Source organism: Nannobrachium achirus, assembly GCF_963921795.1.
Source record: "Nannobrachium achirus genome assembly, chromosome: 16".
Taxonomy (NCBI): Eukaryota; Metazoa; Chordata; class Actinopteri; order Myctophiformes; family Myctophidae; genus Nannobrachium; species Nannobrachium achirus.
Window position 1 is genome coordinate 19,084,029 of NC_137823.1, and position 16,638 is coordinate 19,100,666.

Consider the following 16,638-nt stretch of genomic DNA (forward strand, 5'->3'; position numbering starts at 1 on the left):
GAAAGCACAATATTGTGTTTGCACTGGGGTCCTTCAAATGCAAATCAAATGTGAAATGACAAAAGTTTGAGAACCAAAATGTTGCTCTACTAGCTTTCAGATTATTCATGACTGCTGGTTCATTGAACCCCCTCACCACCTGTTTTAGTGCAGGGGTTTCTCAAGTGTGGCCCAGGGACCCCCCGGGGTCCTTAAAGGAGAGTGCCACTCCTTTTCAACTTTGAACTATGTCATTACTATACCTTAAAGTTAGAGTTGTTGTGAGTAAATAAGAAACAAAAGTCCCCCCCTGCTGTGTCGCCTAGCACTGTAGGGTTGATTGTGGGGTCATGTGATCAGTGACATCATGAAGGAGTACTCTTTGGCTTGCAGAGTACACATTCATGATGTCACATGATCACATGACCCCACAACCTAGGCAACACTGAAAGAGGGCAAATGAGTGGTATTCAGGCTTGTCAACTCTCCTGGATTTCCCAGGAGTCTCCTTGATTTTGACCCCATCTCCTGGCATGCTCCTGGATTGGCAAATCTCCTGGATTTCTCCTGGATTTTGTATCAAACTCCCAAAATTCACCAGAACACAGTAAATGACATCTACTATGTTCATTTTTTTCTGGGGGAGGACCCCCAGACCCCCGCTTTAGGGGTGGGGGCAATGCATGCAAGAAAGATCATACAGATATTCACTTAAGTAATGACTTAAAGATGATAAGTCATTATTAAAGACGTCCTTTGCTGCAGTCATCAAATCTGTACACCTACATTTGGCATTTTAGGCTGAAATTGTACACATGCTAGTAAAGTAATCCTGATAAATGTATCAAACATGCACAAAATTCAACAGAACACAGGAAAATATATCTATTAATAAGTTTTGGGGAGAGCACCCCCCAGACCCTGGTTGGGGAGTTCCGCGCACCCCCCAAAAAATAAATCTCCTGGATTCTGACAGTCCAATGTTGACAACCCTGGTGGTATTACTCTTTAAGGGAGTCCCCCCGGGTTAATTACTTGCACCAGCAAAGTGCGCAAGTACTGCATTCAGTGTTTCTGTCGCCTATTTGTCTGCCCAGCGTTATTGCGACCGAAGGTCGCAGTTTACCATGAGAAATGTCACACCTGTCTCTGTGTGTACACATTTTTACGGTCTATGGGTTTGTCGCTCTGACATCATGCTCTGATGTCACTGTGATATCCGGCACATCTTGTCCACGTATCCGTGTATCACTGAAGGTCACGCCAGACACTGTGGTTCCCTTGATACATCACTGTGACATCACAGGTGAGGTGATATCACAGGTGACATTACCTATGTAAAAGTCCATATATAGGGGTAATCCCCAGAATCCCTTTTATGCCCATATATGAAGATCCCAGATGTCATCGATATATATCACTGGCCAGATGGCCAAGGCATATGTGTGGCTGGTTCAGATAGGGATCTCCATGTAAGGGCATAAAAGATATTGTATGTTGTGATGTAATGGAACCACCTTTTATGCCCATATATGGAGATCCCTAATGTCATCAATATTAAGCCCATGTCTAACAGGACTTCAAGATGTCCATATATGGAGGAAGACAGACAGGAATCTCCATGTATGGGCATAAAAGGGATGTACTATACAGTACATGGATCTCCATATATGGGTAACTGGTCCTATATACATCGCTGGCCAGATGGCCAAGAATTGGCGCTACCTGAGGTGTCTTACTAGTTTATATCAGGTTGATGGTGACATCACCAAGAATGCTGGTCCCTGATTGGCTACGGCAAACAGATACGCCACAGATACACTGAACGCAGTACTTGTGCTCTCTGCTGGCGCACAAGTAGGCCATACATGTGCACAAGAGGCAAGTTGGCACCTCAACAGAGTACAGTCTAGTTTAATATACCCACTGTTATCTCCCCACCTAAACAGACAGCCAGGAAACTCTGAATCAAATAGTGCTGACTTGATAATAACTGGTCTAATGTATCTGAATGGATGTGTCCAATAGTCTACTGTCTGAGACTCTTGAGTGGATGTCTAATCTATAGTCTACTCTACTGTAGCCATGGTTAACATGACGGTCGTCTGTCTCCACCGTCATGGATGAGCTTCAACCTGGTTTGTGCACATCCTCCAGTGCTGTGTTCTACCTGTCATGCGACATGCGGGTATCCGCAGTATGCTGTGAAAAAAAAGAGTATGCCCTCGTGAACCTTTCAAAGTAGCGTATCTGATAGGCATTATGCACTGGCGTATGCGCTGGCCACACGAATAGCCGCGGATCTTAGATTATATTATGCCCTCAAAAAAAGTCTAGAACACACCACTGACATCCTCCATATTTGCACCGCGTGTCTACATAAATGTTAAAATCTCAAATGTAAAGTGCTTACTCCTGGGCCACGGATGTCACAATATTGTACATGCCCGATGAAGTACTCTGTATCTTCTGTATTGTTTAATTAAAAGCATTTTAATCATATCTGAAAAAATGAGAAAATGACCACCATTCTGATTAAGATGCTTTTTATTGAATAATACTGAAGATACAGGTGCTTCTGCAGGGCCGTACAATATTGTAACATCCGTGGCTCAGGGGTAAGCAGTAAGCACTCTATATATATTTGAAACCAGGAGGTTTGTGTAGATGCACGGGCCAAATGTGGAGAAAGTGCGCAAATCAGGTTAAGCTCATCCGTTTCAGGGCTAACTCTAGTCTGCTGTCTGAATGGATGTGGTAGTACTAGTGTCTAATGTAGGGGTCTTGAGAGGAGTCTACAGACTACAGGGGGGCTGCCAAATCTTTGGGTGAAAGGATTTCTTTTACCTAAACCACTTGAACCCTAACATCCCTATTCTGAGAACTTTAGCCCAAAATGGCACATCTCAAGCTAGTAGATTGGCTATTTTCAGCAAAGAGGCTGTTTGGTATAGGGGCCTAGGGGATAAAAAAGCAGACCAAGTACAGAGCCAACGGTCAAGTTTACTTAGTATTGAGGGTTCAAGACCTGTAATCACTTAATCTGAAGATACTCATTAACATGAACCCAACAAATGTTATTATGTCAACAAACCAACACACTGATAGTGCTGTCAAACAACTATGAAGCTATCTATGAAATCTGAAAAAGGCTTAATCTGCAACACACAATCCTATGTAGTGGTGGGTGCCTGCTTCATCTCTCTCTCTCTCTCTCTCAGCCATGGGGGCCTTGGCCTGAAAAACGATGAAGACCCCTGGTCTAATGAAGCGGTTCTCAATCTGTGGGTCGAAAATGATTTTGGGGGGTCCCCAGATTATTAGCTTAATGTGCAACATTGTTTTCTCACTCAACAGTAAACAAACCAACATACAGAGTCTAAGTGTATAGATGGTATCTGCACATTTCTAAAGTGACAATTAAAGCACTTTTAAGACCTTTTCAATACCTCGAAAATGAAAAATGTTAGAGGCAGAAATTGTGAAAATAGCCGATCTACAAGCTCAAAACGCCTCGCGAACATGTAGATCGGCTATTTTCACAATAGAATTGTGTTAAACTAAATGTAATGCCGCCCTCAACTCCTCCAACTCCAAGTAGTCAGGGTGGTTGTCCCCAGTTAAATATGATTATTTTGGGGGCCACGGCCTGAAAAGGTTGAGAACCACTGGTCTAAATGTATAGTCAGCTGTCTGAATAGAATGATGGTAGTAATAGTGTTTAATATATACAATATACATAGGCTGCTGTGTACTGTTGTGTGTTTGGTGTATGTGTTGTATGTCCATGCATTGTCAGTAATTGTGTTGCGTGTTGTTGTATTGTTCCGTGTTGCATTGTGGGTCACATTCCTGCTACGCAAGGGCTACACGGTAATAAAGTGCTGGTGATTTTCATTAAGCAGCCATGAGTTCAACCCGCATGAGCCGGTCAGGTATTTGATTATCAACATCGAACACAAAGTACAGAACTTCTTGTTTGGTAGATTATGTCTCTGTTGTAGTAATGCATCTCAGCAATATATACAGTTGAAAAGCTTGTTCATTTCTCACAGACTCTGCTGTGGGTTGTGTGTAAGGTTGGGATCCATTTAGGATTTTATTTTGGGGCTTTTTTTGCCTTTATTGATAGGTAAACAGTAGGCTGACAGGAACTGGGGAGAGAGATGGGGGGGGGGGGACACGCAGCAATGGCCGCCGGGATCGGGACTCGAACCTGCGATGCGCTTGTTGGCCAGATTACCAACCTTGGTGCCTGGACCACTACCCTGTGGCCCAGGCCATCCTTTTAAGATTTTAACGAATCCTCTTCCTTAACGATTCGGTTCCCTTTAACGATTCCTATATTATATAAAACAAAAGAAAATCTATATAATTTTGTGATACGTTTCATGAACACATACTGTACATTGCATTCTTATTATTGTAGTCACTTCAAAGTGAGGTCCAGGGATCGATCCTCTGGGTTACTTGAAGGGGTTCCAAATGGACCCTTATAGGTCTGTAACTCTGAAAGTGTACAATTGTCTGTAACTCTTAGAGTGTACAAATGGAATCAAATGGACCCTTACAGGTCTGTAACTCTGAGAATGTCCTTATGGGTCCATTTGGTTCCGTTTGTCAGCTCTCTATGTTATGGTGGTCCTTGAAATTAAGTTTTTCTAACCTTTATTGTCTTGTAATTAGACCGGAAGTCCATGTACCAGCTCTGACATTGTGATTCTGGTTCCCCAATGTTGGAGCCAGTTCCTCCCGATCTTCCGGTTCCGGATCCCAAACCTACCATGAAAAATGCCAAATCCTCTCTACCAGGACCCCTAGTACTGCTAGTTTTATCTCCTACCAGGACCTCTAGTACTGTTGGTTTTATCTCCTACCAGCCAGGACCTGTAGTATTGCTGGTTGTTTGTCCTAGCACCAGGACCTCTAGTACTGCTGGCTTTATGTCCTAGTACCAGGACCCAGTACTGCCGTTTTTCTATCCTAACAGGAGTCGCAACGCGACACGTTGTGAGCTTGTTGATCTGCAATTTTTTGGCAAATGTTCTGCCCCAGGATAATGTATGTTGGGGATATTTTGATTATCCCGATAATAGGGTAATTCGCCATTTCTTTGATCACAATAATCGTGACATGAAATTTTCATATCGTCCCATCCCTAGTTAGGGCATCAATTTACGTAAAAAGGTTCTGCCCGACAGCAATTGTTTTAGCCAATTATGCGAAACACAACTCATTACTAGGCTCCCCAAATATTCTTGTGTCAGACAGAAGGCGAGTGGCACATTTACATTTTGGTAATGTGTTAAACATTGTAGAAAGTAAGTGGTTTGTTTATGTTTATATGATCTTAATCTCAGCATGGATTGGAGGCAGGTTCTCAGCACTTGTGATGACTGATGTCTGGACTGTTGCTTTAAGACTCTCGGGAGAGGTCGCAGGTTTGATGATGTCATTGATGATGCCGTTGGAAGCCGGCGCTGAATCAGATCTAATAAAAACATGTCACATCCAGGGCTCCAGACTAACCTTTTTATGTGGTTGCACTTTGTGCACCTAACCTTTTCATACAGCTGCACCAGCATAACATTCAGTCACACATTCATTATAAAATTCTTTTGCAGATTAAACCTTTTCATAGATTTCATAGACCTTTGTCTAAAAACACTACGACAAAATCTTGAACCCTAAATACGTGTGCTTTTCTAAAATGCTGGTATTCAGTATCGGGAGTATGCAAGTTTGTGCCAATCCAATGCCATGTAATTTGTCACTTAATTATATTATAAGCAAAAATAACCCATATAGTAGCTTGCGACACATCACATCAGTTTTCAGCTTCACTTGCCCAAGTGGTCAGGGGAGCAGTTGCAGTTAGGGGTGAAGTGTCTTGCTCAGGGACACATCGACACATTGCCGGTGGCACGGAATCAAACCTGGGACCTTCTCTTTCCCAGGTAGCCTCTCTATCCATTCAGCTGTAGCTGCCTGCATGTAATGGCAGTCAAGGCCAAAGTTTGACACAATTGTGGTATTGATTTGAACAGTAGAGTAAGAGTTGTTCTGATACAGATACCAGTATTGGAAAAGTTACTGCCTACATTTCTGGTATCGGTGTCTGCGACTAGTATGCCAGTTTATGCCTTTCCCATACCATGTCATTTGTTTCACTTTATTGCGACCGTAGGTCGCATTTACTACCAAAACCTCCACGGGCTGTCTGTGCGTCAGTCAGTCCGTCAGTCCGTCAGTCACACTTTTTCCCTGCTCATATCCCCCGGAGCCCCAGGGACCCCCAGGTCCCTGGGGGACCCCCAGATGTAAAAAATGACCAAATGTGCTCACACGTCACACTTTTTCCCTGCTCATATCTCCGCACCCGTTGACCCGATCCATGCCAGATTTTACACACACACTCCTTGCCTGCCAAACTACAACCTCCAAGGACCCCCGGAGTCCCAGGGCCCTGGGGGTCCCCGTAAAAAATGACCAAATGTGCAAAAATGACCAAATGACCACCCCAACGGGGCTGCTCACGGGGAATTCCCGGGGACCACCGACTCCTGGTGCTCCAGAACGGATGCAAAAGTGGTGGCGCCCCCAGTGGAGGACCCCCTGCCACTGCAGCGCACATAAAATGCCGTAACTCGGACTAGGAGCGTCCGGGAGAGCCGGGCCCGGTACCTATTCGTCCGCCAAGGCAACGCGGAGACCCCACCCCTCATTTCTCACATGGCCCTATTCTAGCGCCACCTTCAGGCCAATTTTTACAACACATTTTTGCACACTGCTCCTACAGTTTTTCCCGAAAATCACGAATATCACTACACAGCATGTCTACACTCATGTCATCAACATGGATCAGGAAGATTTTGGAAAGACACATTTTTGCCCTATTTGTGGAGATAAGCCACCTACGGTCGCTTATCTCCCGATTAGGGAGTCTTACTGGTTATGATGTAGTCATATTTTGATTGCTTCAGTTGATGTTGCACGACTGTTTTGTACTCTTGTTGTACTGTAATTTTACTAACTTGTAGCTGCACATTAACTCTTTATAATGGATTTATTTATTCCTAGATTAGTTTCAATCCTTTTAATTCCAATGACCCCCTAATGCCCATAACCCACACAGACCTATAATGGTCCATTTGGAAACCTCCTCAAGGAACCCAGATAGTCCCTGGACCGCACTTTGAGAGCCACTGTCCTAGATTTGTTTAAATTGCACACTGGTATCGGATCAGTACTCTGCTTTATCAGTATATTGGTAAGGAAAAACCTTTATTGATAATGGTACATCTCTAATTTGAAGTCATAAGGGCCCCTTGCAGGGCTATGTTTTGGGAGCGACGGCATGAGTCAGTGGTTGTTGGGTGTCCCACCGTCATGTAGGACATCACATGGGCTGAGGAGCCAGGAGACCCAGCTAGGCAGCTAGTCAGTCCCGCTCACACAGCCAGGGGTGTCGCACCAAATTCTGGGCCCTGGGTACAAGGATTCACTGCGTTATTTTGTGCTTTAACTAGGGATGGTCCGATCAGGTTTTTTGGAACCAATCACCGAGCACCGATCACAAAAGTTTGATCACCCGATACCGATCAATCACCGATCCGATCAAGTTATTATTTATATATTATTTATATTTTCTAAATGTTAATGTTTTAACTTTAATTAATTAATTCACTCATGAATTCATTTATATATTTGCCTTATAGTTATTTACCAGCATTACTATGTATTTATTATCATAGCAGTAACTAATTATTCCTTCAGCACTGTGAAAATCAATACCCCAAAATGGCCTCAAGTGGGCATACTGAACGGCTGGTTGATCGGATGCACCGATCGGATCGGATTGGTGAATTTACCTTTTGATCTAAACCACCGATTATCGCCGATCACGCTTTGATCGGCCCGATCCGATCCATTGCCGATTGATCGGTAACATCTCTAGCTTTAACTATTGACAAATAGCAATATCATATCTTCTCCTTCTTTATTTTTATTAAATGACGTCTCACAGTTGCAACTAAACAATATACGCAAGCGCATCTTCTTTGCTGGATTAACGGCGGCGAAGAAGATGGTAGCTACGCGGTGGAAACCTCCTCATACGTTAACGTTTCGCCAGTGGGCCTTAACCTTTCTAGATATAGTATATTTAGAGCAGTCGATAGCAAGGTTACACGGAGCAAAAGAAGAAAACATTAATATGTGGTCGGACATTGCAGATAAGCTTAAGGCTATGATTCAAGAAATCACTATATAGTGGTAACAGCCTAGCACAGGCATGCACTATTGTACATTCCGTGTTGGTCCGGGGAAAGGGGGTGGGTGGGTTTTCTTTTCCTTTTCTTGTTTTGCTATTGTTTGTGTTTGTCTGTTAATTGCATTTTTCTTTTGATTAATGTTTTACTTTTTCTTGTTCTATTCATATGTATGTCTCTAATTTTATGTTATGGAAAATAAAAATAATTGATAACAAAAAAAAAAACTATTGACAAATAGCAGATCTGCTATTTTTGAAAAATCATGAAAATGTGTGTTTTTGAGAAACCCATGTTTCTATGTCAGTGGTGCTCAAACCTTTTCATGTGAAGGACCCCCAAAATGATATGTATTTGGCCACAGACCCCCATCTCAAAATATTTTGTTCCAGGGACCCCCCCAGAAGCAAAATTTGAGTTACAAATGTTTGCTTTAAAAATACATACATTCAAAGATTTGCACACATTTTCACGACTGATCTACAAGCTCGTATATCTGCTATTTTTCAATAGCATATAAAATAATTAAGGCCCCTCCACCTTGGGCCCTAGTAACTCTTCTTCCTTCCGCTTGTGACGCCCCTGCACACAGCCTAAATGCAGGAGACCCAGCTAGGCAGCTAGTCAGTCCTGCTCACACAGCCTAAATGCAGCCACGCTCCCTGGTGGTTCAGTGTCCTTGCTTTGTGTCCCAGTTTAGTGTTCCTCCGCAGAGGTGAACGCACTGCATATGAGCTCCCTTATCAGCCCTGCACTGTGATCCGAGGGAGACGGAGGCACGTGTGTGTGGGGGTGTGCGCGTGTGTCATCACTTTTGCATGTGTGTGTGCGTGCGTGCGCTAAATTGTCTATGTAAGGCTTGTGGTAAAACTGCTCTGTTTACGTTGTGTTAAAGTGATAGTTCAGTTTTCGAGGAAGTTGTAGTGATAGCCCTGATAGCGGTGTGCCCACCTTGTAAGGTTTTCTTTCAGTATTAAGGTGGACTCTCGGCTCTAGGTCATAATTTGCGACCGCCAGGTCGCAAGTTACTATGAAAAGCTCCACCGGCTGTCCGTCCGTCCATCCGTCTGTCTGTCTGTCTGTCTGTCTGTCTGTCACGTCAGTCACACTTTTGCCCCTATCCATGCCAAACTTTGCACGCACACTCCTTGCCTGCAAACCACAACCTCCGCCCCTGATTTCTCACATGCCCCTCTTCTAGCGCCACCATGCGGTTGCCGACCTGACGGTCGCTTATCTACCCGATTAGGGAGTCTTACTGGTTTATTACATACACACTTAGTTGAGGAGATAATCACAATTATTTAGCTTAATCTTTTCCGTTCATCTGTATAAGAAACAGCTGGATGAAATGAACTCAAACCAAATCATATTTCCATCATTATTTCCAAATCATGGTCCATGCTCTTTTAATCACTGTCAACCTGGAATCCCTATTTTGGGCATTGGGCATAGGTAGGTTGTAAATGGAACAGAAAGCTGTGTAGAGGATCATACAGCATTCAGAATGAGAGCGGTACTCTAATGTAACCTGCAGAGCTAAAGGTATGGAGTCATGTTTGGACACGAATGCAATAATTCCTGCAATATTGTTCAGAACAGATGATAACAGGCCGCGGTTTCTTTATTGGCTCGATATGGCTATTAACATTTACATCATATCCATCAATCATTACACAACGTCTGGCTTGACCTTTGCTCTTCAGCAGTTCTGGAACGTGAATTAAGAGCATTTATACCCGAGTACTGTACTTAAGTATGATTCCCATGTCTTTACTTGAGTGTTTAATTTGTTTTGATACTTGGTAAACGGTGCATTTACCTAGTACCTACTTTATGGTTTATGCTATAGTCAAGTGCAACCTTTTCAGATCGCGACCCTGCCCAAAATCCTATTTGAACTGGGGACTCCCCCACCCTGACGAGCACTTGGAATCGTAGGAGTTGAGGCATTACATTTAGTTTGACTCGGCTGCACAGATACATGTTGTGAAATAGCTGATCTACAAGCTCACAACACCTTGCGTTTACAAGACGTTGTGAGCTTGTAGATCAGCTATTTTCAAAATGTCTGTCTCTTTTTTTATATTATTTGTCAATTTGGCCAATTTACAATTTAGGCATTTAGCGGACACTCTTAATCCAGAGTGTTTTCCAATAAGCAAGGTAATAGATTTGTCAATACATCAACATCAATACATCAAATGCATTGAAAAAGTAATCTAAGAAAAAACATAGGTTTGATCTTAACTGCTTTATTGAGTAACCCGGGTGAGTTGATGTCAGGCTCAGGGTCCCAACACCAAGTGAATATACAGACAGGATATGGCAGCTTTTATAGTGCCCACAGAAAGGTTGGAGGTACATTTTACGTCACACAAAGCTACAGAAATGGGCCTTGACAAACCAATTCAGTAATACTGTAGTATACTGATTGTGTTGATTACTTTTGACGCGATAAATAATGTTCTAAAGGTAAAGGTCTTAACAGTCCTTACATTGTCACGTTACTGTCATCTGGGGACCCGTTTAGGAACCACTGCCCTGTGTTTTCTGTGTATCATACATACATACATTAGGAGGCCTTTCTCTAGGTTGTTGTCTGTGTATCATACATACATACATTAGGAGGCCTTTCTCTATGTTGTTTACTGTGTATCATACATACATTAGGAGGCCTTTCTCCAGGCCAGGGCGTGTCGCTGCATCAGTGTGTTATTTTGGGTTTTCTGTGTTGATGCTTTTCATGTTTACATGTCAACTCATACTGGTCAGTGTAACTGGTTATGCTGGTCTGTCTGTCTGTCTGTCTGTCTGTCTCTGTCATATCAATCATGATGATTAGAGATCTCTCTGTCACATAAGTGACCAACACTGACTATTTCACTAACGTTCCAGTTATCACTGTCGGGTGGAAACTTTTAATGTCCAAAAGGACTTACTTTACTTCTCAGGAAAACAAAAAAAAAAAAGAAAAGAAAGGAAGAAAAAAAGCTCCAGATGGATCGAATGTAGTTATTATGATTTAATAGTTACCGAAAAATCTAAAATAAATTATCTTTTAGCTCACAATGCGTCATGTTGTGAGCTTGTAAATCGCCTACATTTGCTACTTTTGTGTGACACTAGACTAGTATGATGATTGATGAAGTACTGTAGGACATTAATTTACAAAAAGTTTAAGTATTGTTGGAGATATGAGGTTCTCTGCCCGACAACAAGGATATCGATATTGCTGGTATGTTTATATTAGTTAAACACACCACAGACCGCTTCCACCCTAGACTAGACTTGTCTTTTTACCAGGAATGTACACTCACTCACACACACACACACACACACACACACACACACACACGCACGCACGCACGCACGCACGCACGCACGCACGCACGCACACACACACACACACGCACGCGCACACACGTTCGCACACATAACAAACAGACACTGTCCTACAGAGACAAACAACACTGTCTGTTTTGGTTGTAAGACGTCAGTCTCCTAGGTCAGAAAACTGTCTGTCTGTCTGTCTGTCTGTCTGTCTGTCTGTCTGTCTGACTGTGAATATAGTCTTCAGGAAGTGGTACAACTCCCACAGTGGGGAAAAAAGGGAAATTGTGGTTACCGTGGTTACTAACGAGGTGTTGAATAGAAGGTGTGTGTGTGTGTGTGAGAGAGAGAGATACTGTACTTGTGGGGACCGACCAGTATGTTAGTAGAAGTTATGGTTCAAGTCAGGGTCAGATATATGCCTGATCTATACTTGCCTGTGTGCCAGATGTGTAGTACCGGATACACCAGATCTACTCAATGAATGTTGTGAGCTTGTAGATTGAAAAAGGAAAAAAAAAAGAAAGAAAGAAAAAAAAGTAATTCAATAAATAGTAATACAAATATGGCATTCATCGAATTGGCTAGGACCCCAGAAAATAATCATATTTCAAGTGGGGACCCCCCACCCCACCCCACGATTTTGTGAAAATAGCCAAACTTTCACCAGCTTTTAGTTCGGCTTGTGAGCTTTTTTCTCTCTATCGCTACAGTATTTTCACGGTGTTTGCCTCTTTCTTATGTAGTATTTGACAATGTTTGTATTAAAAAGGTCATTAAATTGTAGCTTTAGAAATGTACAGGTACCCCCTGTATACTCTATGTTGGTTTGTTTACTGTCGAGTGTCAAAAAACAATGTTTCACATTAAGTTTAGTTTAGGCATTTAGCAGACACTTTTAATCCAAAGCGACTTACAATAAGCAGATACAACATCACAATAATAAACAAGATAATAGGTCAGTACATCAACAGCAATATAACAATGTAAATGGATATCTATCTAGAGAAAAACACAATATAATCAAGTTCTAAAGAAACCTAAAAAACAAATGTTAACTAGCTTCATGTATGGTCATTGATTTTACTGTAGTGCTAAGGGTTTAGGTGGAGTCTGAAAAGGTGAGTCTTCAGTCCACGTTAAGTTAAGCTAATCATCTGTGGACCCCCCCACAAAATAAGTTGGGGACCCCCAGTCTGTGGAACCAGTGGTCTAATACCTGTGTTAATGTATTGTTGTGCGTGTTGTGTTGCAGTCAAACCCTTCACCAACACCGTGAAAGAGATGCGTCTCCACAGAGACGACTTCGAGATGCTGAAGGTGATTGGTCGAGGAGCCTTCGGAGAGGTGAGACTACGTCTGTCTGTCAATCAGTGTGTCTGTCTGTCAATCAATGTGTCTGTCTGTCAATCAATGTGTCTGTCTGTGGCAGTTTGTTCCTGATTCTTTTGGTGTGCCTCTCCTCTCCTCTCCTCTCCTCTCCTCTCCTCTCCTCTCCTCTCCTCTCCTCTCCCGTGTGGAATGTAGCAAACATTTCCTTGCGTTACTGCAGCACGTGTGTGTGTGTGTGTGTGTGTGTGTGTGTGTGTGTGTGTGTGTGTGTGTGTGTGTGTGTGTGTGTGTGTGTGTGTGTGTGTGTGTGTGTGTGTGTGTGTGTGTGTGTGTGTGTGTGTGTGTGTGTGTGTGTGTGTGTGTGTGTGTTTGCGTGTGCGTGTGTGTTGACCTGACTCAGCAGGACACAAATATGCTGTGTATTTGCTTTAACAAAACAGCCACACACACACACACACACACACACACACACACAATGCATATAATTGTGCAATTTCAAAACGGCAGCTATTTGACAAGGACCTTTGCTATGCGCTTTATTAAGGACAAATATGTCAACCTGTACTATCACTTTTAAGGTGGTTTAAGTAATATCTTTGGTTAAAGCTCTTTATTGTGATAGTATTCATTGGTGCTATAGTGTGCTTGTTCTGTAACAGTGTTAAATAGCTCTATATTGTGATAGTAATCATTGCTGCAGTGTTAAATAGCTCTATATTGTGATAGTATACTGTATAGACTGTTCAGTAACAGTGTTAAATAGCTATATATTGTGTCAAATGTATCATACTCTATGATACATTTTGCCCTCTTCCATCCCTGTTTCATCACTTCCAGGTAACACCCCCCCCCCTCTCTCCAGGCTTTTACACATGGTTATTGTTAGCGTGTAGATCTGTTGTCATTGCCATGCAGCGTGCTGGAAGAATGCTTTTGTTGCATCATGGAGTGGATAGTGCTCATAGGAGAATGCTGTTGTAGCATCATGGAGTGGATAGTGCTCATAGGAGAATGCTGTTGTAGAATCATGGAGTGGATAGTGCTCATAGGAGAGTGCTGTTGTAGCATCATGGAGTGGATAGTGCTCATAGGAGAATGTTGTTGTAGCATCATGGAGTGGATAGTGCACATAGGAGAATGTTGTTGTCGCATCATGGAGTGGATAGTGCACATAGGAGAATGTTGTTGTCGCATCATGGAGTGGATAGTGCTCATAGGAGAATGTTGTTGTAGCATCATGGAGTGGATAGTGCACATAGGAGAATGTTGTTGTCGCATCATGGAGTGGATAGTGCACATAGGAGAATGTTGTTGTAGCATCATGGAGTGGATAGTGCACATAGGAGAATGTTGTTGTAGCATCATGGAGTGGATAGTGCACATAGGAGAATGTTGTTGTAGCATCATGGAGTGGATAGTGCACATAGGAGAATGTTGTTGTCGCATCATGGAGTGGATAGTGCTCATAGGAGAATGTTGTTGTCGCATCATGGAGTGGATAGTGCTCATAGGAGAATGCTGTTGTAGCATCATGGAGTGGATAGTGCTCATAGGAGAATGCTGTTGTAGCATCATGGAGTGTATAGTGCTCATAGGAGAGTGCTGTTGTAGCATCATGGAGTGGATAGTGCTCATAGGAGAATGTTGTTGTAGCATCATGGAGTGGATAGTGCTCATAGGAGAATGCTGTCGTAGCATCATGGAGTGGATAGTGCTCATAGGAGAGTGCTGTTGTAGCATCATGGAGTGGATAGTGCTCATAGGAGAATGCTGTTGTAGCATCATGGAGTGTATAGTGCTCATAGGAGAGTGCTGTTGTAGCATCATGGAGTGGATAGTGCTCATAGGAGAATGTTGTTGTAGCATCATGGAGTGGATAGTGCTCATAGGAGAATGCTGTCGTAGCATCGTGGAGTTAATAGCGCTCGTAGCCGTGTGGCCAGCATGAGTGTTGTGGTGTGATTGGTTTACTTTACAGGGACAGGAAGTTGTCAGGACAAGAGGCTGTATTCCAGGAAGCTAAAAGGAAATACCTGATACCTGAGCCAGACAGGAAGTAATGGCCAAAATAGAACAAACCCCCCCCCACCCCCCTTTCCCCTGACCAACAGTAGAAACACGTCTTTCTATTCGGCTCCTTTGAATTTCATCGCCATATAGCAGGGGTCTTCAACGTTTTCAGTCCAAGGACCCCTTAACTGAGAGAGAGATGAAGCTGGGACCCCCTCTACATATTGTATATGTGTTATGGAGATTTTCATCGACTTGTTTGACAGCACTGTCATCAGTCTATGTTGGATTTGTGTTGATGTGTTTTTTCAGACATTTAACCACTTAGGCACTTATATCTTCGATATGTTGTAAACTTGACCTTTCACTCTGTACTTGGTCTGCTCTTTTTGACCTCTACACCAAACCTCTTTGCTGAAAATAGCTGATCTACAACCTCTCAGCTCCTCGCACGACGAGGTGTTGAGAGCTTGTAGATCTGTTATTTTTTGCTAAAGTTCTCCTCAGTATAGGGATGCGAAGTTTGTAATGGAAAATACTTATCCTATCACACAAGGATGTGGTGCCCCTCCTGTAGTAACTCTGAGGACCCCCTGTTGAAGACCCCTGCCATAAAGTGTTTGTTCAGCAATAGTGGTCTCCCTGTCTCTCTAAATAGAAAACACGTTTTCACGACGGGATACCAATTTGATCAGAGGAGAGTGAACTCCTCATACAGGGTTGAATGCGTGAAAGCGGAAGTGATTACACAAAATAATAGACTAAAAACAAATAAGAAAGAAACACAGTTGAAGCTGATACATGAGTTCTCCCTCTCTCTGGTCTTTCTGAGGTTCTGTTTCCTGATTGGATGAAATTGGTAGCCCAAATGAACATGTATTTGCTGCTTACTAAAGAGCTGGAGAGACGGGGAGACTGAACAAACACTCTATACCAGTGGTCCTCAACCTTTTCTGGCCGTGACCCCCAAAAAAAACATTTTAACTGGGGACCCCCCACCCTGAAGAGCACTAGGAGTTGAGGAATTACATTTTGAATAACGCGGTTCTATTGTGAAAAGCTGATCTACATGTGAGCATGTAGATCGGCTATTTTCACTATTTCTGCCTCTAATATTTGACAATTTCGACAATGTTTAATTTGTCATTTTAGAGCCATTAAAAAGTCCTTAAAATTGTCACTTTAGAAATGTGCATAAACACTCTATACACTTGTTGGTTGATTACTGTTGAGTGAGAAAACAATGTTGCACATTCAGTTAATCATCTGGGGACCCCCCAACATAATTTGGGGACCCCCCTGGGGGTTTTTAATTATCATTATTTAAAAACATTTTCAGAAAACATTCCCCAAAAAGCTAAGATTTCATAGATTTTTCCAAGTCATCATAAATAAGAAATTCTATAAATTAGAAAACAAATGTTCAAGAAGTAGTGAAATTAGCTGATCTACTGTGAGCTTGTAGATCTGCTGTTTTCACTAGTTTGGGTCCTGGGCAAATGTCTCATTTCTTAAAAGGTTTGGGAACCACTGCTCTATAATACAGAAATGATAAACAAACCTTTTTGTTTAAACAAAGAATTACAGAAAACGTAACCTCAACAGATTTCAGTCATCCCAAATTTACACTTGGGCTCTTGGAAAATAGATCTACAAGCTTGCAACGCGTCTTATCGAAACATGTTGTGAGCTTGTATATCAGCTCTCGTGAAAA

At 42.5% G+C, this 16,638-nt stretch overlaps 1 protein-coding gene across 2 annotated transcripts in view; it reads left to right on the plus strand.

Annotated features, from left to right (window-relative positions):
• cdc42bpb (CDC42 binding protein kinase beta (DMPK-like)) overlaps positions 1-16,638 on the plus strand; it is a 67,769-nt gene that overhangs the window by 1,684 nt on the left and 49,447 nt on the right. For both annotated transcript variants that reach the window (XM_080743933.1, XM_080743934.1), the window contains exon 2: positions 12,838-12,929. In XM_080743933.1, coding sequence (XP_080600059.1) covers positions 12,838-12,929 — 92 coding nt within the window. The remainder of the gene's footprint in view (positions 1-12,837; positions 12,930-16,638) is intronic.